The 24651-nt window shown below is 44.7% G+C and overlaps 1 protein-coding gene across 1 annotated transcript in view; it reads right to left on the bottom strand.

Annotated features, from left to right (window-relative positions):
* Positions 1-4135: 4135 nt before the first annotated feature.
* LGR4 (leucine rich repeat containing G protein-coupled receptor 4) overlaps positions 4136-24651 on the bottom strand; it is an 84880-nt gene continuing 64364 nt past the window's right edge. The window contains exons 5-18 of the mRNA XM_064163856.1: positions 22219-22434; positions 21131-21202; positions 19355-19423; positions 18729-18800; positions 18571-18642; positions 17916-17984; positions 17025-17096; positions 16348-16413; positions 14211-14282; positions 13239-13310; positions 12843-12968; positions 11425-11546; positions 10486-10560; positions 4136-7384 (exon numbers count right to left, since the gene is read on the bottom strand). Coding sequence (XP_064019926.1) covers positions 6108-7384; positions 10486-10560; positions 11425-11546; positions 12843-12968; positions 13239-13310; positions 14211-14282; positions 16348-16413; positions 17025-17096; positions 17916-17984; positions 18571-18642; positions 18729-18800; positions 19355-19423; positions 21131-21202; positions 22219-22434 — 2452 coding nt within the window. The 3' untranslated portion in view covers positions 4136-6107. The remainder of the gene's footprint in view (positions 7385-10485; positions 10561-11424; positions 11547-12842; positions 12969-13238; positions 13311-14210; positions 14283-16347; positions 16414-17024; positions 17097-17915; positions 17985-18570; positions 18643-18728; positions 18801-19354; positions 19424-21130; positions 21203-22218; positions 22435-24651) is intronic.

Here is a 24651-nt window from a genome sequence, read left to right as displayed (position 1 = left end):
TACCCCAGTCCCAGGGAAGAATGGAGGTTGGGCCAGGGGGTTAGGAAGCAAAGTGGATTAGCCCCAAATGGAGGGTGTGTTAGAGAGATGCAGCTCAGCCAGCAGCCCCAGTGAGAGTGATGGCGAGAGTGTTAGCTATGGTTTTGCTTCTTGTTCCTGTACTTCTCAGCAAGGCTGTGAGCGAAGCAGACACCACTGTTTTCTTTCCACAGCCTGTCATCTAATTCTTCTCACCAAAACATTCCAGCCTGCTTCAAACCAGCACAGTGCCGTGATGGGAAAAGGTCCCTGAAAAGCATTTGCCCTGGCAAGAACACTGCTAAAGCCTAGAGGCAAAATCGAGGCGGCACAGGGAAGCACGGAACTTGCTGCGAACAACTGAGCGCGGTGCATAAATCCACCTGCACCCCCATGGCTGTCGCCACGCTGCAAACCCAACCCAGCTTCTCAACAGGGAAACCACAACACTGCACTCAGCCTTGCAGTGCCGACTGAACCAGCCCCATCACAGGCTATGGAGCAAGCAATTACTGCTGTCTGGAAACAAGGATAAAATCAGAGCGAAGCGATACAGCCACAGAGCTGCACTTTGTGTCTGCTCGGTGCTGCCAGTCAGCGTGTCTGAGCATCCTGCTGCTCCTGACAGATTGCTCACGAGTAATCCCTAACTGCCACGCACGGTACTGGGAAACCCGTTTGACACAGAAAAGGATGTCAGGAAAGCAATGTTACAGGTAGCAAAACGTAGGAATTACTCAGATTCTAGGCATAAATCACTAACTGCCTTGATGTGTCGAGTCTATGAAAGGTTCCTCTCTTCTTGAGGAAATAGTTGGATTTTAGAAATGCAGCTGGAATCCAACCAGGTCAGTCCCCAAAAACGTAAGAACCACCAGAAGGAAACCACTCAGAGAACCACAGAACATCAGGGGTCAGAAGGAACCTCAAAAGATCTGAGTCCAACCCCCCCTGCCAGAGCAGGATCACCAAGAGCAGGTCACACAGCAACACATCTAGGCAGGTTTTGAACGGTTCCAGACAGACTTCACAACCTCTCTGGGCAGCCTGCTCAAGGGCTCTGTTACCTTCACAAAGCTTTTCCTTCTGTTTGTGTTGAATCACCTCTGCTCCAGCTTGCACCCACCGCCCCTCGTCCTGTCATTGGACACCACTGAGCAGAGCCTGGCTCTGTCCTCCCAACACTGCCCTGCACTTCATCAACATGAATGAGGTCACCCTTGGTGCTCCTCCAAGCTAAAGGCACTCAGCTCCCTCAGCCTTTCCTCCTAAAGGAGATGTTCCACTTCATCATCTTCACGGCTCTATGCTGGACTGCTCAGTTCACTATGCATAACAGTACCCAAATTTAATCAAAAGAATCAGCTAAGAAAACTTTCAGTTGCAAGGTCTAGTTCCACACTTGCATTCGAGAACACAGAAAAAGTATAAAAATAATCCTACTGAAAAAAAAACCCTAAAACTTATTTAGGGAAAAAAAAAAGACTTGGACACCATGCCATAACCTTGAAAAATATAGATCTTATTTGTAACCTGGGGGGAAAAGAAGAAGAAATTAGTAAAAGTAAATAAACAGAATATTTCAACCAAGTGTGAGTCTTCAGATTTGCAAGCATGGGGGGAACTGGTGCAGCGGGTACAGGAGTGAGGATGAGAGCTCCTTGGCTCAACGCTCAGTGTCAGAGCTGAGCAACCACAGCCTGTACTTGTCTGCTGGGCTGTTCCTGTGCCTGCATTTGAAGTTCTGCTCAGCTGGTGGCTATGAAGTCTGAGAGGTCCTGGACTGCTTGTCTGCCTTTATGGCATGCTGGCCTGACTTCAGGTTCTGTGGATTGCTAACCTGCCTTCTACTTTCAAGGAGTGCAGCCTTAAGATGAGAACTTCTCCTTTGGTTGGGGCAATGTACAAGGATGTGTCCAGTTCTGGGACCCTCAATTCAAGAGATGTTGAGGTACTGGAACATGTCCAGAGAAGGGTGACAAGGCTGGTGAGGGGCCTGGAACACAGCCCTGTGAGGAGAGGCTGAGGGAGCTGGGGGTGTTAAACCTGGAGGATGCTCAGGGCAGACCTCATTGCTGTCTACAACTACTTGAAAGGAGGTAGCCGGGTGGAGGTTGGTCTCTTCTGCCAAGCATCCAGCAACAGAACAAGGGGACCAGTCTCAAGTTGTGCCAGAGGAGGTATAGGCTGGATACTAGAAGGACGTTTTTCCACAGAGAGAGTGATTGGCATTGGAATGGGCTGCCCAGGGAGGTGGTGGCGTGGCCGTGCCTGGAGGTGTTCAAGAAAAGCCTGGATGAGGCACTTAGTGCCATGGTCTGGTTGATTGGATAGAGCTGGGGGATAGGTTGGACTGGATGATCTTGGAGGTCTCTTCCAACCTGATTCATTCTATGATGTATAAACCACATTTGTCTTAAAACACCATCTTTTCGAACCATTAGCAGGATCGCCAGGCAGCTCAGTTAGTGTTAGGTGGCCATCAGAGCCCTCCTGCTTTTGAACAGCCCTGGCCTGCTCAGCTAGTTTACACTTCTTCATGAAGTTCTGTCCTCTTTTAAGCTGTCAGTAACAGATTTACTTCCACATTTCTGGGCTGCAATTTTTAACACATGTAGAGGCTATGGTTTTGTTACTGGAAACTTGTGAGACACTTGCTCTTTTCTTACCCTTAAGCCTAAGTAATTTCCCTACAGGGAAATTTACTTTTATTTACTATAGTAAAGGCCACAGTGACCATTAACTAATATTTACTGGGTAGAAGCTAAAGGATGAATCATAGAATCAACCAGGTTGGAAGAGACCTCCAAGATCATCCAGTCCAACCTAGCACCCAGCCCCATCCAATCGGCTATGATATGGTATTAGTAGTGTAGTGCCAGGAATGCAACAGGCAGAATGTGTCCATTTGCCTTCCACGTTCTTACAGGACACAAGGGTAAACAAAACAGTCATCAGTGATGTGTTACCCCATTTCAAATTCAATTAATTTCCTTATTTACTGAATTATCTTCAACAAAGAGTAAATCAGCCAGCTCCTCCTGCACCCTATGCAAAAGGCAGCATTAAAAAGCTAAAAATAAACTACTTATACAAGCAGTGAAAGATCAAAAGCACCTATGTAATTAAAAAATTACTAAACTGAGAGTACATATGAATCAGGCTCTGCATTGTGCTTTTAATTAAAAATATTACCCTGTAAATTAAAACTGAAGGCTCAAAAATAGTAATAGATGTCAGAAGAATTCTTGGGAGTAAAGCGTCTCTGTGCAACTTTGAAACTTCCAAGTAATGACTAAACCCAGGGAATCCTACTCATCTGCAAAAGAGAAGAAGAAATAAATCCATGCTCAAGAACATTGTTTGAAATCAAGAGCTGGAATTCCTTCCCTCCCAACCTTTATTGTTCTCCTGTAGAAGGCCACACTTTGAGTACTGTGTCCAGTTCTGGGCTCCTCAATTCAAGAGAGATGTTGAGGTGCTGGAAGGTGTCCAGAGAAGGGCAACAAAGCTGGTGAGGGGCTGGAACACAGACCCTATGAGGAGAGGCTGAGGGAGCTGGGGGTGTGCAGCCTGGAGGAGGCTCAGGGGTGACCTCACTGCTGTCTACAACTACCTGAAGGGAGGTTGTAGCCAGGTGGGGTTAGGCTCTTCTCCCAGGCAACCAGCAACAGAACAAGGGGACACAGTCTCAAGTTGTGCTGGGGGAAGTACATGCTGGATGTTAGGAGGAAGTTCTTCCCAGAGAGAGTGATTGGCATTGGAATGGGCTGCCCAGGGAGGTGGTGGAGGCACCGTCCCTGGAGGTGCTTAAGAAAAGACTGGATGAGGCACCTGGTGCCATGGTCTGGTTGACTGGCTAGGGCTGGGTGCTAGGTTGGACTGGATGATCTTGGAGGTCTCTTCCAACCTGGTTGATTCTATGATTCTACAAGTATTTGTGTTAGAAGTACTCTCTTCACCTGTGACTGGTTGGCCAACAGAGGGAGGGCAGAACAGACTGGGACCCCTACAATGGCAAGAAATCCCCCACAACCCTCAGATTGTTAATAGTCCCCACACCAAAGTCATCACCTATGTGACTTTCCAGGGCACACCAAAAACATTTCAACTCAAATACAGTATGTAACAAGATCTTTAATAAAGAGATTGCTTTGTAAGAGGGCAAAAGCTTCTCTCAAGTATTTAACCTCTTGCATGCCAAGAGTCAGACCATAAATCCACTCGCACACTGGAAGCTTTCTTACCTTGCTGGCAGCTTTTCCCCAAAACTCTCACCACAGTGTAGTGGAGAGCAGGTGGCACATTACTTAGGCTCAGTAATTTTACATGTGCACAACCTTCAGCCTTGACTTTTGAAAAACAGAGATTGAATAACAATCAATCATTCATGTACCCTTTATTTGCTTTCAGTGAAACATACCATGCTAACTGCAGATGTAATATTCATGAGTCTAAATAGCAGAATTAACGACTCTGGGTTGGTTTTCTTCTCCTTTTGTTTTTAAGTGTGAATGTTTTTGGCTTACAAAATTGACAGCATACAGCAAATAATCCTCCCCTACTTTGTACAAACTACATGATTTTGATATACAAGGAGTCTAGGTTTATTACAGTGACAATATACAACCATGTCTATTTACAATGCAAAAAAGTATATAAACCACTTTTTAAACATTCTGCTACTGGCAGCCACTATTGTTTAGGAGGTAGCTTTAATTAACAAAATGAACTGAAGCCACATTTCCCATCATGTGTTCTATCAAATAATTTACAATACAAAGATAAAAATTCATTGTTATGAACAGTATATACAGTTTAATTCTCAAAACAGCAATCTAGCTTTAAATCTTAACCAGAATGTCTCCAGAGGAACTGGGATGGCAGTGGATTTGCTTTTGATTTAGTGTATTGTTCAAGAAACAGGTATGATTACTGCATTGTGGCATTCATAGCTTTATAGCAATCAGATTTCAGACTCAATATCTGATAGTACTTAAATCACTTGGGTCTCAGGATTCAACTGGTTTAAAGATACTGCACTGATTGACATGAAAATCAGTGACTACACAGAGTGTACTTCACTCGGTTGGAAGGATGCTTCTCTTTATTGCAAAATTGCTTTCTGGTTTCCCTCCATTTGCTAAAATCTCAGTTTATTCCTAGGTATTACTGGGGCACTGTAACATTCAACAGACTGCAGAGTGTTAGGCGATCTTTCTGGGAAGACTTGAGCTGTAAGCACTGGCAGCACTGCTATGCACTGATACTCCTTCCAGCAGTGTGACCCAACTGCATAACACTGAAGAATCTTGCTGTGGTTCACCTGAAGTAACAAATCATCACTGGAAGAAAATGAATGTGTTCAACCCTATTATTCCTGACAGCTGGCAATAGGCTTATTTCATAGTCTGCAGATACTGTGGATTACAAGTGCTTTGTTGTAACAAAACCTTTCAGTTCAAATACAAAACAAACACAGCATTCCTGTATTGCTGTCACAGTTATGCATGGGAGAATGAATCCCTTTTTTTTTTGGCCCTGCAGTAAAAAAAAATCATCCTGAGATTCGATGCTGAAGACACTATACAAAGCTAGCAAGAGAGGTTTGGGGTTTTTTTTTGCTTAATTATAGAAAAGTCACATTTAAAAATAATTTCTTTGATATGAAACAACTGTCCTTTATATTGTGCTTTGGCAGAGGGGAAAAGAGAAAAATAAAGGGGGAAAAAAAAACCAAACAACCCCAAACCAACAGAACTTACCTTGCCAACAGCAGAAGCAAAGTACAACGTGGAACCACACCATTACCATGTAAAAAACTGTATAAAAGGAACCACCATTGCGTGGAGAGAGCAAAACTATGGAGTAACAAATTTGGTGTACAAGTTGTTTACAGTCAGGGTGATGGATTTAGTTGTTGAATTCTTTCTAACTGTATGGCTCAAAGAAGTTCCTGCCTGCTTCCCTTCTTTACCAGTGATGCTACACGACCATTACAAAAGTGCTTCCTGCTCCGAAGGTCCGAACAGGCAAGGGTCTATGAAGCATCGCAGCTCTCTATTATCGCAGCTGATGGCCCAAGGCCTTCAGTCTTTAATCCTGGGGATGTTGTAGGCATAGCGAACCAAAGGGAATCCCCGGCTTTGGTAGAAGCAGGCGCGGCCACAGGCCTGCACCTGGTCCGAGCTGTCCGACACGAAGGAGTCATCCTCGTCCGCGTAGTCGGAGTGAGCCGACTGGGTGCCGCAGTCCGACCAGTAGCCGTCCGGCCTTTGGCAAGGCACCACTGCCAGCGCGGGGCAGCTGTGGGACTTGATTAAATGTTTACAGGGCACGGGCTTGGACAAGAGGAGCGACTCGCAGCACTCGCACACGGCGATGTTCCCCTGCAGGTGGCTGTACACGCCGCAGTCGTAGTAGAAATCCTGCGGCACGCAGCCTCCTTGAGCGTTGACGGCGATCGCTACCGCTCCGCTCTTCCTGGTCATGTGGCGCCTCAGCAGCTTCCAGTCTTCCTTGAACTTGGGGTTGAAGAACACATAGAGAACCGGATTCAGGCAAGCAGGTAATGGGAAGAAGATCAAAGTGACAGACTTCATGATTTCAGGGCTGATAGAAATGGCGGTGATCAGCGGCGCAAAGGAGAAGAAGGCGACGGGGCAGAAGAAGATGCAGTTGGTGAAGATGAGCCAAGCCACGTGCTTAATCATGCTGGACTGAGAGTTTTCAGAGAGGTCCTCCTTTTCCAGGTTGCAATACAGCTTAGTGTAGATAACAGCCATTAGCAAAAATGCTAAGGAGTTCAGGAGCACCAGAGTTACTGTGAAGCCTAACGAAGGTGTTTCTCCGGTGGGGAAGGGCAAGCAGAGGGGCGACGCCGAGTACTCCGCTTTGTAGAACAGCGGTAAGCATCCGGCTACCGCAGCGCACAGGAAAGCAAACACTGCTGCCACCTGAAATTGTTTGTGGTGATTGCTCTTCCCCTTTTTGATGATCTCCTTTGCAGAGAAGCTCCGTTCAACAGCTGCCAGCATCAGGAAAAAAATGGCACTTTCTGACGAGAAGACTGCAAGAAAGCCAGCAACTCTGCAACCACTGCCGGTCTCCCACCATATGCCAAATTCAGCAAATCTTCCCCAGGAGACAGCATCCAAGAAGGTTAGAATACCAGTATAGACTCCCATAAATAAGTTAGAGACAGAAATCAGGCCTATAAACAGTTTGGAAGATGGCAGTGGAGCACAGGATGCAAATATCGTTAACATCACGAGGAGGTTGAAGAGCAAAGCCACCAAAAAAATAAACCAGACAGTCAGTCGAATCATCCAGCTGCCCAATAAATATTCACATGGCTTAAAAGCACCTAGAAGAAAACAAAAACAGAAGGACAACCAGTTTAGGGGGAGGGGGAAAGTAATAAATCATGCCTTAATAAGCAAGATTTTCAAAAGGTATTACAAGAACACTCCTCATTAATTCCTGAATAGAGTACACAGCTGAACTGCTAAATAGGTCAGTCGAAAGTAAACCACTCTGGCTCAAACTATTTACTAATTAATTATGCCTGAAATAATAATTACTGTGATGAATGGTCACTTGAGCATTCTTTGTATAAACAAGCTAGCTAAACAAACTTAATTACCTTGCAGCTGCTCAAAATAGCTTTTATGAGTGCCAACTAAATGAAAACATAGAATCAAGCAGGTTGGAAGAGACCTCCAAGCTCATCCAGCCCAACCTAGCACCCAGCCCTAGCCAATCAACCAGACCATGGCACTAAGTGCCTCATCCAGTCTTATTTTCTTCAGATTTCATGCTCTGTAAAAAAAGCTGGTAACAAAACAAAAGCCAAATGTTCACAACTGACTTCTAAGGGCAAAGAATTTTTCAGAGGTAACCTATTCTCTCAAAAAATGCCTTCTGGAGTAACTTTTGGTCACAAGGAAGCATCTGTAAAACAGCTGACAAATTCGATTTAATCAGTTTTAATAGGGACAGGAATTCACTGCAAGCCCTCTCCCCTACCCTCAGCACTGAGAGGCACTGTGGACTTGGAAAGTCAGATAAGGAAAATGATTTTTTTTCCCTCCTCCTTCTTTTTGACACTTAAAAAAGCTTTAATAATAAAAAATGTCCAAGAAGCAAAATAATATGGGGCGAGACAAGGAAAAGGTCACTACTACTGCTTACCTTTCTCAGTGCTATTTATTCCAGAGGGCAATCCCACTGATTTTAAGCAAGAATTAGAAGAGTTTAACCTTTCCTACACCCCCATTAGGCACTGCTAATTGTCTGAAGCATAATAGCTGGGGATCTTTGCCTGCAGTCAGGCACTCTGGGAGGTGAAGGCAGAGCAGAAAAATGCCAAACTGTGCTGCCACCTCGGGCTGGAGCTTCCAAGCCAGGTTCAGCCCACAGCTCCTGTCTCTGTGCAGCTTATGCCCACTCTTTAGGCAGGTGAAAGGCAACTACAACCCATTCCTGTCATGGGCTGGAACAGCAACTGCAGAGAATGATTAAATGTCAGCCCAAAAATCTCCCAAAGGCCTAAAGCAACTTCCAGAAATGACTGAACTGACAAGTTAAAAAGAGGTCCTTTTGCTTAAGCAAGCAAGCTTCTTTCCTGGAAATGGTGGTGCTACCTGGATTATCAGACCAGCAAAATCAACTCTTCTTTTGCAGGTATTGCTGAGCAAGACATCCTTGCCAGAGTAGTTATTATTCCTACTACATTCACACAGCATGACCATACCTGCTAAGACGAACCAATTTTAAAACAATTTCCCACTTAGGAAATTTAGAAGTATCAACCCTATGCTTCCAAAATCAATTTGCAGTCCGTTTCTTAGTAGCTGTACAGTAAAGTATCTTTAGACAAACAACATCCATCACACTTCGCTGTCTTTCTCCCAAGGTCTTGCTGTCCTCAGAGTTAAAAGTTGCCCTCTCTTGCTAATGTCCCTGGCCCAAAGAGGGAAATTCATGCTCAAAGGATGAGCCTCACAGCTTTCAGTGCTACACTACCTGAGCAGCACTGTTCAGCAATGCATCCCTGCCATTAGGCAAAGTGGGAAGTGGATCTACGAGATGAGCAGTGATTCCGAACTTACATGGTGGGTGGAGTGCCCTACTTATGACCAGGCGACAGCATGGCATAGAAAACAAGTTGTTAGTTTGGGAGGGACTGGTGAAAAACAAGGCAAATTGTGAACTTGTAAAACAAGCTCTTCATTCCTTGCAGAGCTACAGCACCTCTGGCATGGGCAAAAAGAGCTGAAGGCTTTAAAATTTAACCCTTGTACCACACCACCTGAATTGACATTCTGTGAACAGGAGATTAAAAGCAAATAAGCAGCACTGGTCAAATTAGCTGTCAGATCATGTACAGTTACATTAGGAATTGATTTGACATTCTGACCACAGCTTTTTTTGGCTGTGATCAAGAAATCCTTGTGATGTTCTGTACACTACAGCTGGAGTTAGACCAAAAGATGAAGAGAGGCAAGATTTTCATAATGGATATAAAATACCAGTTGAGGGGAAGAGAACAAAACAAGACTTGGACAAACCCCTGCTCATCCAGAACCCCACTGGAAGCATACTGCTCCCCCACTGATGTGTTTTATGCTAACAGGAGGTACAAGACATAGAGAAGGAAGCCTCTGGAAGAGCCTGTGGTAAAGTCAAGAAAGTAGCAGGCACCACAGCAAGCACTTTAGGACCTAAGTGGAAACGTGTGTGGAAATTTGGAGTTTGAGGAAGATAAGCAGAAGGGCAGTAGCAAAGCTGCCTAGGAATGAAAAACATTCATTTGCAAGACTGAAGACCTTCAGCAGTCCTGGACTGTTCAAGGCTGAATTGAGTAGTTCTGATGTGCCAGCAAGACTCTTACGGCACAAGTATCTGTAGCAGCTACTTGTAACTGCTCTCTGCTTTCAGTTAATGCAGGTATAGCAGGGCTGGGTAATATCACATGAACGTTTCTAATCCTTCTCTCCTGCAAAAGCAACCAGCTTAGTTAAACCTACCGATGACAGCAGTTTGAGTTCAGCTTTTAAAGCACAGGCTGACTTCTCACAGAGAGATGAGCATTCCTACAGTCTGCTCCACGGACATTGCTCTGGCAAGGCTAACAGAGAATTAGGGAGCAGTGCATTAAACACAGCAGGCTCCAAATAGCACTGCTGCAGTCCTGATTGTTCTGCTTATGGAAACAAACTTGGTCTTTTTTTCCTAGCATAGCTCTTCAATATAGTCCTATGTGTCTAAAGCTCAGCCAAAACTCTCTGATTGCTCATCCAAAACAACACTGACATCAAATGAAGTTTCACCCAAGCATTGTAGAATTTAATCTGCTGTGTGCAGAATGACTATGAGGAATGAAACTTGTAATCTGCAGACAGCTATTTGCATAACACCATGCCTCAAGTTCACAATGTGGCTAGAGCACATTACAAGATTTACCTGTTGCTGGTGTACAGTGAATAATAGTTTGTCCCAGTTCCTCGTTTTCCTCATTTCTTAGAACATCTGTGTCAGCTGTATCCAAATGAAAATGAAAAACAGGTTAGTTGTAGGAAGGGGAAAAAAAAAAAGGTGAAATGCAGTGAAGCTGCCTAGGATGGAAGCAGTGCTTTGAAAGATCAAAGGTCTAACACTTCAGCAGCATTCGAGCCTTTGAGAAGCGGAGCCGATCTGGTTTGCCGCAGAAGGTGGCTCTGTGCAGAGATCGCTGCAGCAAGTCGAGTTACCACTGACAGTCCCAGCCACTCACGACGCTTGAAAACAAAGCAGCAACACCTTTCATCACTGGGGAAAGATCTCTGGGCCTTGGAGAAGACAATGGAACGAGCCCTTTCTGAGCAGGAAGGTAAAAATACCTTGAAACATTTTCTGCTGTGGCTGCAAATGACAGAAGCAGTACTGACAGCTTAGAAGGAAAAGAAAGGAAAAAAGGATTTTAAATATACTTTTTTAGAAAAGCCAAACCAACAGAGAAATCTTAGAGACTCATCACAGAATGGGCTTAGATGGGAAAGGACCTTACAGATCACCTACTCCAACACGGGCAAGAACTTCTCTCAACTAAGCTCAAAGCCTCATCCAACCTGGCCTTGGACACCTTCAGGGAGGAGGCATCCATAGCCTCCCTGGACAACCTATTCCAGAGGTTCATCACTCTCATACTGAAGAACCTCTTCCTTATACTGTCAGATAAATCCATTTCACATGTTTAGAAGAAACATGGCACTGCCAATCTTGAAGTAAGTGCTAAATACTTTCAGAGACAGCTTTTGTGTCCCTATAAAGATATAGGTCTTGCACCTTACCTTATTCAAAGACAATACCCAATTTAGTCTGGCCCAAAAGAATGCTGCCAGTTCAGTAGGATGACACACTTACCTTTCTCACCATCCACCAAGGCACCTTGATCTTGGTGACTGGAGTCTTCAGCATTAGAGTTTAAGTAAGAATCACAACCCCAAAATGCACAGCACTGGTAAGCATATGGTACAGAGAGGGACCTGAAAAACAGGCAGAAGAACAAAGTGTTGCTCACCAAACTTAAGATTACCATCTACTGAAATCATTTCAGTGGCACACTTAAGTGCTAAGAGCAAAGCTTTTTGTTTGGCACAGTTGCTTACTTGTTGCTAACATCCAATCTAAATCTCCTCTAATCTCAAACCACTGCCCTCATCCTGTCCCTGCAGGCCTTTGCAGTTTCTCTGCAGCCTTCTTGTAGGCCTCCTTCAGGTACTGGCAGGCTGCTCTTAGGTCTCCCTGGAGCCTTCTCTTCTCCAGGCTCAACAAGCCCAGCTCCCTCAGCCTGTCCTCTTGCAGAGGTGTTCCAGCCCCCTGATCATTTTTGTGCTCCTCCTCTGGGCCTCTTCAATCGGGTCCTTGTCCTTGCTGTCTTGAGGGCTCCAGAGCTGGAAGCAGTACTGCAGATGAGGTCTCAGCAGAGCAGAATAAAGTGGCAGGATCACCTTTCTTGACATAACTATTATTATAGTGAGGCAATAGCAGGCCAGAAGCCTTTCTTTTCTGGCCTAGGTTAGAATACTTACTACTGTCACTATTATCTACAGTGCAGACTACCAACTGTTGACCATTGTTCCTGACTTCTGTTCTCGTAAGCATTTAAGAGGAACGTCTGTCTAAGGGAGTTCTCAAACAGATCAAACCCTACAGCCCAGTCTGTTTCCACAGGACTGCTGAGGCCTGACCCTAACAGGACACAGATTCCTGCCTTTGGATGAGTCAACAGGATCCTCATCTCCACTTTTATCATCGGACAGTACGGGAAACAATTTTTAACTGCTTCTCCATGTGCAGGAAGAGCTCTGAAAATGCAAAGCAGGTAATCACTGTCTGATCAGAACCAACTTCCCATTGGAATGATTACTGTTTCTCTTCTCCTTTGCCTCCAAGAGCAAACAGCACCCGTGTAAAGCACGGCGGCTACGGAACCAGACACCTGCACGCCTGCTCCCTTTTCCACGCTCCCAAAGGCAGATGTGCTCAGCTCGGTAACAAATGGAATCCACCCAAACCACCGCTCCAGAGTCAGATGATATCTGCCTGAAAAGTGGTGAAGGGGAAACATAAAAGGTTCCAAGAAAGTTGCCTGCTTATGGCTTCCACACCAGCACAGTCAGACAGATGCCCTTTCATATACGCCACCATTAAGGCACCAGAGGACTCCACGGGCGTGACCATTTGTCACGATTATTACCTACACTGCCTGCATTTATTGTCACAAGACTCACTACTGCCAAAATAGGAGAGGCTCTCTGTGGTGCTATCTACCAACATACCGGAGCTTTGCAAAGTTCTTTGCTGCCAAAGCTTCTTTCATCTCGGAATTGCCTGCAAGTTTAAGCTGGTTCAGTCCACTCAATCCTTCGCTTGGAACTGAAGTGAGTTCATTGAAACTCAGGTCTCTGAAACAGAAACGTTATGACAGTGTGACAAGAAGGAAGTTTGAAGATCCTAAAGCATACATCTCCTTCAAGTAGAAAGGCTTCTAAAGTCTCATACTGAGGCTGTGCTCTGTCAAGTGCCCACCAGTGCAGCAGACATTTAACATATATTCAGCTAGTGAGAGCCTTCTTGATTGATGAAAGGCACATATTATTTTAAGCTAAAAATATTTACTATCTCAGCAGTTGAATGACAGAAGAAGAGATTGCTGCACAAAACAACCTACTTACAGGTTAACAATAGCTCCAACAGTGGTGAAAGCTTCCTTGTGGATCTGATGGATCCGATTCCTACTGAGGTCACTGCAGTGAATATGAACATGATTATTTTAACAGGTTCATCCAAACTCTGCAACAGCCACTGGACTGGCAATCAGGCTAAGGTGGGAAATCCCTCATGCCTTTCCCAGAAAAGCTGAACAACCCTTCCATTTCCTCCTCCTCCCCAGTCAGACAGCTGCACTAGCAGCCAGATCCCCTGGTAAGCAGCTGTGTATGCTGCTTCACCTCATGCCCACAGAGAATCCACCTCCCATTTCTGCATCTCTTTCATTCCTTCCTGGTATCAGCAGCTCAACCTGTGCTGCAAGGCAGAGGCTGGCATCATCCATTCCCAAGCTGGAAGTGCCAAGGGGACCCCTTCAGTGACAATCACAGCTGTGGCAGGGCACGTTGGCAGGGGTTGGGGAAGACAGGGAAAGGGCAAGCAGAAGACCATCTGCTTTGTTGGCTTTCAAAATCCAGCTCCAGCTCCTGGACCACTGTGATTTACATTATGACATTCCTTCTACAACACCTGACAATTTGTGGACTTCTCTGATCATTTCAGTGTTCCTACATAATCTTCATATAGCTTTAGACATAAGGGGAGGAGATAATTTTGTTTACTGGTCTCTTCCTCCTGAAGAAAACAGAGAGGATCTCTCCAATGAATACAGTGTAACAGAATCATGTGGTAATAATATAGTGCAAAATAGCTGACTACCCAAAAAGTCTTTTCTTTCTTTATAGGTTAGAAAAACAAGATGGGAAACAGAAAGCAGGGGACTGAAACTTCAGCTGCTCCTGTCTCTTGCACATGGTTTATTTCTCCTTATGATCCAGCATATCTGGGCTTCTGCCATCAATCAGATTTAACATCAGTTTACATGGGAATCAAGAGCATTATCTTGCTTTACTCAAAATGCAGCTATGTGCACTTACAGGATACGAAGAGCAGACAGTCCTTGAAAGGTATCTTCTGTGATTTCATGGATTTGATTATGCTGTAAGGAACTGCAAAGTGAAGAAGCAGAAACAGAACTTCATTGTCTAACTGGCTTACCTTTAAACCAAGGGATAGCTCACTGCCTGCTAGTACACAGATTTAACATTACCAGTGGCAAGAGCTTCCTCTTAAACCAGGACAACCCTGCAGGCAAACTGTTTAAGTATGTTGTATTAGCCATGTTAATATAACCATGAAGCTCTTTCCTGGCACCTCTGCCCAGTCTCAATTCAGAACAAATGTAATTTAGAAGAGTCCTTAAAGTGCAGAGTAAATTATTTTCAAGCTAAAAGTAACACTTTGTGAACTTTGAAGAGTCACACTGAGATGTAAAACCAATCATACTTCATTCTGCAAGGAACCTTTAGGCATATTCTGACCCTGGGTGCACTCTCTTTACTAAAATATTGATTTATGAAAAGAAAACGTTGAGAAACACCTCAAAAGCTAGTGAGAAAATTATACTGCCAGTTCACTGCCTCCCTTGACAATGAATCATGTTTATAGGAGCCCAAAGTTATCCAGAGTGTAACAGCAAAGCATAACTGAACGTGAGAAGTCCATCAGCCTCGCTCTGTTTAAAGGGGAGAGAAGTTTGAGTACAATGGAGGCAGGAAGAGGAGGGACACATGCAGGTGGAAAAATTTTGCACTATCATAGAATCAAGCAGGTTGGAAGAGACCCCCAAGATCATCCAGTCCAACCTAGCACCCAGCCCTAGCCAGTCAACCAGACCATGGCACTAAGTGCCTCATCCAGGCTTTTCTTGAACACCTCCGGGGATGGTGACTCCACCACCTCCCTGGGCAGCCCATTCCAATGCCAATCACTCTCTCTGACAACAACTTCCTCCTAACATCCAGCCTAGACTTCCCCCAGCACAACTTGAGACTGTGTTCCCTTGTTCTGTTGCTGGTTGCCTGGGAGAAGAGGCCAACCCCACCTGGCTACAACCTCCCTTCAGGTAGTTGCAGACAGCAATGAGCTCTGCCCTGAGCCTCCTCTTCTCCAGGCTGCACACCCCCAGCTCCCTCAGCCTCTCCTCATAGGGTTTGTGTTCCAGGCCCCTCACCAGCTTTGTTGCCCTTCTCTGGACACATTCCAGCACCTCAACATCTCTCTTGAATTGAGTGGCCCAGAACTGGACACAGCACTCAAGGTGTGGCCTGACCAGTGCTGAGTACAGGGGCAGAATAACCTCCCTTGTCCTACTGGCCACACTGTACCTGATGCAGGCCAGGATGCCATTGGCTCTCATGGCCACCTGGGCACACTGCAGCCTCATCTTCAGCCTACTATCCACCAGTAGCCTCAGGTCCCTTTCCTCCTGGCTGCTCTCAGCCACTCAGTCCCCAGCCTGTAGTGCTGCTTGGGGTTGTTGTGGCCCAAGTGCAGAACCCTGCACTTGGCCTTGTTAAATCTCATCCCGTTGGCCTCTGCCCACCTATCCAGCCTGTCCAGGTCCCTCTGCAGGGCTCTCCTACCTTCCAACAGATCAACACCTGCTCCTAGCTTGCTGTCATCTATGTAGAAATGAAGTTTAAGAAGCTTTAAAGCAATGAAGCAAGGGAAAGCAAAGACATGTTTTGAATGTGTCTTACAGAGACCAGCAAGAAAAACATTTCACACAAGCATAGGCTGATGGCTGGGTGGGAACTCAAGAAGAGTTGTGAAGAGGTAAGAGACAGGAAGGAAAACATAAATGCTCATTCCATTTGTGCATATAGCAGCACTGCTATGAAATGCTACTATCACAGGACCCCTGTGTCCTTCACTCTTTTTTTGTGCCCTAGCTAATTGAGGAAAACACAAGTAGTTGAGTGTTGTTCAGCATATGCCTCATGCAAGAGGGTCATAGTATCTCTCTCTGTCCTTAAACAGACAAACTTATCATGGGATCACAGGATGTCAGGGCTTGGAAGGGACCTAAAGAGATCATCGAGTCTAACCCCCCTGCCAGAGCAGGACCACACAATCTAGCTCAGGTCACAGGGGAGTGATCAAGTTTCTAGAGACTTTAACTCTTCAAACTAAGGAGGTAGGAAAAGGTAACTAATACGTATTTCTACTTACATTTCTTCCAAGAAGTGGCAGCCTTTAAAACTTGGGAGGTCTTTTATACTGTTATAAGACAAGTCCCTTCAAAACAGAAAATGAGAGAAAGGTGATTAATTCAGCTCGTTTCTGCTTGAAGCATCTAATTACTGGCAACCATGAAATGGATAGGCAGGTTGGACGAGGCCTGGAGCAGATGAGTCTAGCTGAGATGCATCCCTTCCCATGGTGGGGAGGTGATTTCTGAGCTCCCTTCCAACCTAAACCATTCTGATTCTTCTCTTCTCTCTTGCTTTTGTATTACTGGCCTCTTCCTAACCCTCATCTCCATTTCTCTTGGTTGCTGATGCTCTCCCCTGCATTCCCAAACACAAGTCAAAGCACTGTAACAAAACACTTCCTTAACCTCTGAACATGGGTGACCACTTGTGTGTTACGGAGTGGTGGTAGAGTGAGTTTGGAGAGGCAAAAGCTCTTTTGCATCAGCAACCTCACATGCATTTTATAACACAGAACAGAAATACAGTGCATCTCTCTTAGGAATACAAGGCATTACATCATCTCTGCTGTGAGTTAGGAAGAATCAAGAATCAGATTTCCAAGTCTAAGCGAACTACCAGGATGAGCAGTTCTGATCAATGCTTTTGCTTTAAATTAGGTTTAATTTTAATTTGCTTTTTGATGTGGATACTCACAGAGTTCGTAGCACCTTTTGCTCTTGACACAGATTACCAGGAATGCTGCTTATCTTGGTCCCTGTGAGAGTCCTGTGGGAAAAAAAAACAAGCATACACATAGAAACGTTTGCCTTCTTGACAGGCCACGGCATCACAAGCACATGGAAGAGGCTGAGGGAGCTGGGGGTGTGCAGCCTGCAGAAGAGGCTCAGGGCAGAGCTCATTGCTGTCTGCAGCTGCCTGCAGGGAGACTGTAGCCAGGTGGGGGTTGGTCTCTTCTCCCAGGCAACCAGCAACAAAACAAGGGGACACAGTCTCAAGTTGTGCCAGGGGAAGTGTAGGCTGGATGTTAGGAGGAAGTTCTTCCCAGAGAGAGTGATTGGCACTGGAATGGGCTGCCCAGGGAGGTGGTGGAGTCACCATCCCTGGAGGTGTTCAAGAAAAGCCTGAATGAGGCAATTAGTGCCATGGTTGACTGGCTAGGGCTGGGTGCTAGGTTGGACTGGATGATCTTGGAGGTCTCATCCTACCTGGTTGATTCTATGATTCTAATAAGGATGGGGTCTCAGCTGTCTGGCTGCTAGAGTCACCCATCCAAATCATTTTTGGTTTGGGTTTGTTGGTTTGATTGGTTGGGTGGGTTTTTGTTTTGCCTTTGGAAGAGGTTACATTTTCTGGGTTTCAGTTCTGCAAGAGGTCAGTATCAGCAGCATTTTCATAAGCTGTTCTCAGCTTCTCCTATAACAAAGTGATTCAAAAGGCACCAAGGAAAAGCTATATAATGGCATTTAGTGACAGGAAGAGAACACATCTCCAGTTGCTCTCTGGATCAACTAATCACATTTCAATCATTTCAGAGAAGGCAAACCCAAGAAACTGCTGGAAATGGTTTCTATAGAAGTTACTCACAAGCTCTCCAGATTAACAGTTCCTGTCAAATTAGGAAACCACTGCACCATGCTGGCACCCCGAATGACCCTAAAAAAACACCACCAAACAGGAAAATTAGCTGTAAGTTATTATGCAAATGAATTGTGACATTCAGTCCTGCTATCAGGTAGGTATTTTCACTAAGGAGACATTCTAACTGAGCAAAGTCATTTGCTTAATAAATTACTCCACCAGCAGCAAATAACATCAAGCTAGGAAGAGTCATATCAACACAGGTATGAAAGGGGCATGAATTCAGAGGCAGTTTGTAGCTCAGTTTGAAGTCTCACTCATCACCCCCAGAACTGGTATCTTTTGAGAGCGTGCATGCACTAACCTGCAAAACATTCTCACTATGTACATCCCTGTTCAAAAACCTCTTAGGACATACTGCAGTTCAAGTAAACCTGAGCACTTGGCCTGAGGTTATGAGTCTTATGCAAGGTAATGAATGTTAGAAAAAAAAGCTGTAGCACACATTTACTGGAGCTTCTTAAGAAACTGGATAGCCACAACAACCTTTATTAACACTTCCTGAAAAAAAACCATAAGCTAAGGCTGTCAGAAAATGTAGTTATTTTGAGTTCTTTGCTCTTACCCATTTATTTTACTACGTAGCTGAGAGGATACTCACAGGGAATGCAGGTCTGACAGATTCTGAAATGCTGAGTTCCCCACAAAAGACAAAGGATTATCATACAAATGTCTGGGAAATGAAAAACACGTTTCAATGGTTGCTCTTACAGTCACTGTCTGCTAACAACTAAAAATAGATGCAGGAAAATTACTTACATCGTTCTTAGAAGGGGGTTCCCTGCAAATGCACCATCAGGAATTATGGAAATGTAGTTACTGTGAAATCCCCTAAAGATATTAACAAAGAAAACAACCACCACTTAACAACATACTGCCAGCAGATTCAACCAATAGTCCTTCTCCCCACACCTACTCAATTCCCAAACCCGCAGAGAAACAGGACTAAGTCCAAGTGTAAGAAGAACTTTCAAAGTATGATTTCTGTCTACTGCACATCAGGTAAAACTGAAAACATTTCTGTCCCCAACATCATCCTGTGCTTCTCCTCCTCCTCCTCTCTCAGGGAGGGGACAAGGAAAACATGTGTCAATACTTCATTGTGCTACTGGAGGCCAAACCCAGCTCACGATTAAGATCTACACTAATGGTTCTCCTGAATAAATTGCTTGCTTATATAACTCCAAAATCATCTTCAGTGGGTTCCCTTCTCTAGCTGATGATTACATTTTCCTTTAATTACAGCTTCACTTAGCAGAAGTTAATCTGATATAGATCACTGCATAATGAGATAAGCTTTCATAAATTCAGGAATTTGTTCTTTTATTTATGAAAGGGAGGGGGGAAAAAAAGCCCTGCTAACAAGGGAGAAGAAGAATACTCACAACTCCTTTAGATTTGGGAGTGCTTTTATGGCTTCAGGGAACTCTACCATGTTATTATAGTTTAAATCCCTAGAAGAAACAAAGCAAGGGAATTATAAAACTCTTAATAATGCTCACGAACTGTCAATATAATTTTTAAAACAACTCAATGAAAGTAAAAAGTTCTCAGAGCATCTTTAACCACTTTCACTTAGATGTGCTCTTCTGATACTTTATATGCTTTATAACCAGCTAATAACTTAGGCAAGGTATTTAATATTATCCAGAGGATTATTCATATTCAGTCAAATGAAATTTTCTTACAGCAAGGCTCAGTGTTTTTTCAACACCTCACAGATTTGTTTCTTAAACGGAATTTACATGGAAATGAAGGAAAGTGCCCAAGTTTTTAGAATAGAAATGACCACTTGACTTGCTGAGAACACTTTTCTTTCAGGTTTTACTTAACAAACAGTGACTGAGCCATTAAGTAATAGCAAAATCAATTCTAAACACTAAACAGAAGCAGAGGGAAATCTCACCACACCAAACCAGTACACGGTGGTGATAGGGATCTGCTGAGATCTCGGTTAACTGCCACCATCCCAGCAGGAATGTCAGGAGCTGATACAGCCCTTTTTTTTTCCTGCAAAAAGGACTCTTTCTGAGCAGCAAAAACATTTTGACAACCTTACATCACTTGTACATATTTACAGAGCATCTAATTATTACTTGAGGTTCTAAGGGAATGACAAGACAGTTGCAGTAAGCAGCACTCCTGAACTCATCCAAACTCCTCATGTTAACAGAGGCTGTTGCTGGCTTGCCCTTGCCCTCCTTCACTTGTTTTATCCATTCAGCATTCTCTTGAGCATTACAAAAGGTAGCACTAAAGGAGATACTACTTATTAGGCATTCACTGAGTGAGCCAGAGAATGAGGAATTGAAGGAAATGAGGAATAGAATCCAAGTGGCTGAAAGCCATTCCTTGCCAAGGAGGCACTTGGAAGGTGAGGAGGACTGCAGAGCCAGGACCTGACCACTGCAGCTTGGCCAGTTCAGGGAGGAGTATGACTTGTTAGTAGGGACAACGGGTGAGGGGAAGGTGATGCTTCCTGACCCCATCCCATGTTTCTGTCCAAAGTGGCACAAGATTGACTGTTTCAGATAAACCAGTACATCTCATCTTAGCATTTGCCAGCAGTTGAAGTGAAATCAGGTGAGAGGCTAGGAACCAGAAGTTAGGCTGTTTGCCACCAGCCTGAAGAGCATCGGTTCGGCAGCTGCTGGGATGCATGAGCAAGCCTCCTCGGCTGCAGTAGCGCCTGTGCAGCAACGGGAGGGGCAGTGGAGAAGCAGCCCACCAGAGCTCTCTGAGAAACCTCCCATTCTCACACACCACTTGCAGCAGTGTATTAATCCTACAGCAAATCTGAGAAACAAATATTTGTCCCTTATCGCCCAGAGGGCCATTCAACCACTTCTGATCTATCCACCTGACTCAGTGGTGTGCTATGCAAAGATACCCGAGCTACATCAGGGCTGAGAACATTAAGAGCCACATCCTCCAGCATGACATTTCACCCAAGCTAATATTTACCTGCTTCTCAACATAGTTAATTAGTTTTGGTGGAGCACTGCACTGATAAACAGCCTTCAGTCCTGAAACCCGAGCTGGACCTAAAGACCAGTGGCAAGCATTGTGCAGTGCAAAATCTTCACCAGACCAGGCAGATAACCTTGAGTAAGCTGGGAATGAGACACTGAACAATACATTACTTTAAGAATCATACTCACAAGGTTTCAAGGTTGTCCAATCCATCAAAACAGTGCTTTCCTATAGTTTTTATTTTATTATTATGAAGGTGTCTGAAAAACAAAACCAAAACCAAGCATGAAAACAAGTGAAAGCTTCCACAGGCAATTTGCCACATCAGAAGACATTTCAATGGAATCAAGATGGTTAAATGGTTCAGAACAAGCATTGCATGGGGTGGACTACGCAGAAGAATGTCTTCCACATGGACACAGTTCACCCTTGTATAGGAATAGAACAGATTTCCTGCAGTTTAGACAACCTATTTTAAACCTATCAAGGAATCTGACAAAAAACACACTGCTAGAACCTCCAAACACACTTTAAATATATAAATCAAATTAATTTCTTATATTAATCCTTGGAGATATTCGAGACTACATAAAAATAGGTCTGTAGACAAGAGAAGACTCCAGGGGGACCTTAGGGCTGCCTTCCAATACCTGCAAGAATCCTACAGGAAGGCTGGAAGGGGACTTTCCATAAGGGTGTCTGGTGACAGGACAAGGGGGAATGGTTTTTAAGCTGAGGAGGGTAGGTTTAAATTGGATCTTAGGAAGAAGTTCTCCAATACGAGGGTGGTGAGACTCTGGAATAGGTTCCCCAGGCAGGCTGTGGATGCCTCCTCCATGGGGGTGCTCAAGGCCAGATTGGATGACGCCCTGAGCAGCCAAGTTTAGTTGTGGAACGTCCCTGCTCACGGTGGGGAGGTTGGAGTAGATGATTTCAGAGGTCCCTTCCAACCTAAGCCATTCTATGCTTTTGTCCTTTTCACATCTCTGAAAGCTTTCTCTGACAACCACTAACTTGACCTCATTTATTAGCGGAACGAGAAGGTGAGAAAATGTACCTTAGTCTCACTATGCCTAACCTGCTTCCTGTTGAATACAGCCTTCAGCAAACCTTCAGGCAGGTAATACAGAGAGCAGCAAATCTTGGTGGTGGTATAGGCTGTTACTAGACAACTGGGATGAAACCTAACAAAAGCCCAGGTGCAGTGGCACACTACGTTAACCAGAACCGAGTAAAGAATCCAAGCGACCTGTGAAACACGGTCACAGATACTCACAGAACAACGAGACTGGAAAGGTTGGTGAATGCATAGTCAGGAATGTGTGTTATTTTGTTCAGAGCCAGAGTTAATGCTTGCAGAGAGGGGAGATTGCTCAGAGGGTAGATGGGAACTTCTGTCAGGCTGTTGTCATCCAACCAAAGGTGACGCAACTGCACCAGACCCTCGAAACTGTCTTCTGGTATGGCAGTGATGTGGTTAGCATCTAAACGCCTACATTAAAACAGGGAGAATGCCCACAGTAAGCTTGCAAGCTCCAGCTAAGGACACAAAAAATCGAATCAGCAACTAGACAGCAGTATCAACGATGCAGCAATTCAAATGTCACTCCTGAGTCATTTATTCTTTAACTTAAATATGCTTTATCAAAACCATGACATATTGCAAAGTTTGAAGGTTCACCCTTTCAAGGCAAATGAAAAGGCCACCCCCATCTCCCCTCATACAAAGTCTCACACAAACCTGCTTCACAGACATTTTGAATAAACATCTTAACACCTTCATATGCTTATAACTAACCTAAAGTCAATTGGTACCTCTACAGACATCTCCCCTGCACAAACCCCCCAGTTGCTAATACTGGAAGTAGTCTTTATATCGGTGGCTTGATAGTCTATCAAGATGGGGGAGGCATAGGCTGGATGTTCAGAGGAAGTTCTTCACAGAGAGAGTGATTGGCATTGGAATGGGCTGCCCAGGGAGGTGGTGGAGTCACTGTCCCTGGAGGTGTTGAAGCAAAGCCTGGATGAGGCACTTAGTGCCATGGTCTAGTTGACTGGCTAGGGCTGGGTGCTAGGTTGGACTGGATGATCCTGGAGGTCTCTTCCAACCTGGTTGATTCTAGGACTGCAGAGGCATTTACACTTTGTTGTGTGGTACTGCTACACACCTGCTTTAGAGAGTAAGATTATTAAGAGCAGCTCTTGAAGCAAGTCCGGGTTATGAATCATCCTGACACACACAATGTTACATCACCAACTAAAACTGACAGATCTCTTTTTCTCTTGCACCTGATCTTATCCAAATGCTTGAATTGAAAAAGGAGAAGACAAGCTTCATCAAGAACTACTACACTCCATCTCTTTCTGTAAGAGTTACTGGCTTACATATTTTGTGGCTTACATATTTCCAGTGATTAGCAGAGAGTCAGCAGCTGAATTTCCACGTGACATGAAGTCAAGAAATGCATCAAATTAAGCAACACATACATCAGTGCAAGAAGTTACAGAAGTGTCTGCTGTCAAAAGCTGAGGTGCCTATAGTTCTAAAGGTACACATCAAAGATCTAATTCCCATGGATCACATGCTGGCATCCCCTTATCTGCCCCATGGTTTGACAGGTGTGCACACTACGCTCTACGAATGCTTTCAGGCTGCACTGAGACTGCAGCCTTTCAGAGAAATTGTCTGATGATAATAAAGACAAAATGGGGGGGATGAGGGGAAAGAGGGAAAAGCCTGAGGCTCTGTTTCAGAAAAAAACCCAACTAGAAATTACCTGTCTTTCTTCTCTCCTGAATTCACACACCTCCCTGAAGATCAAAGGAATTATTTTCCAGTGGAATAAACATATCCGAGTCTTCTCCAACTAATCTGCCTGCCTCCTCCCCCCCATCCCTCCCTGCTTGGCTTCTTTAAGAGAGGCAGCCTCTGTCCCTCTGACTACTTGCCTGCATCCATACCTGGACCTTCAATGTCCTCCTTGCTAAATTCCATTTAGCCTAGCAGACTCTGGAACACAAAACCACAATGAAGCCCCAAGCCCTGCTCCTCCTGTCACACCATTTAAGCTTAAGATGAACAGAGGAGGTTGTGGAGTCACTGTGTTGGAGGTGTTCAAGACAAGACTGGATGAGGCACTTAGTGCCATGGTCTGGTTGACTGACTAGGGCTGGGTGCAAGGTTGGACTGGATGATCTTGGAAGTCTCTTCCAACCTGGTCGATTCTATGATTCTATGACTGCAGAGGCATTTACACTTTGTTTTGTGGTACTGCTACACACCTGCTTTAGAGAGTAAGATTATTAAGAGCAGCTCTTGAAGCAGGCAGGGAGAACAAAGAAGGTCATGAAGAAGATGAATGACCTTCATCCCTAAATTGTTTTGCCAAGATCTGTCCCCCAGTGCAGACAGATCAAGTACCCAATTAATTCTGCATATTAACCTGATGGCAGCCCACAGCCATCAGCCATCCAAGTCTGTTGTGCTCATCTCCTGCTCATGGCAGTGAAAGGGAGGAGGGGAAGAAGACCACCAACAACTGTTGTCCTTGAGTAAGGAGGTCTGGAAGGTGAAAGAGGACACTTCCTTGACTCTGTCACTTCGTTGAAATTTTTGGCATCATCTCTACAAAGGTGGTGTCTGAATAGAGCTGAAAGACATTAGCAATGCCAAATCATAAAGGCAAAGTCAAGCAGAAAGACAGGACAT

The sequence above is a fragment of the Pogoniulus pusillus genome, chromosome 24 (genome assembly GCF_015220805.1).
Source record: "Pogoniulus pusillus isolate bPogPus1 chromosome 24, bPogPus1.pri, whole genome shotgun sequence".
In the NCBI taxonomy this organism is placed as follows: Eukaryota; Metazoa; Chordata; class Aves; order Piciformes; family Lybiidae; genus Pogoniulus; species Pogoniulus pusillus.
Note: the sequence above shows the minus strand (reverse complement) of the source record. Positions and strands in the feature narration are given on the sequence as shown.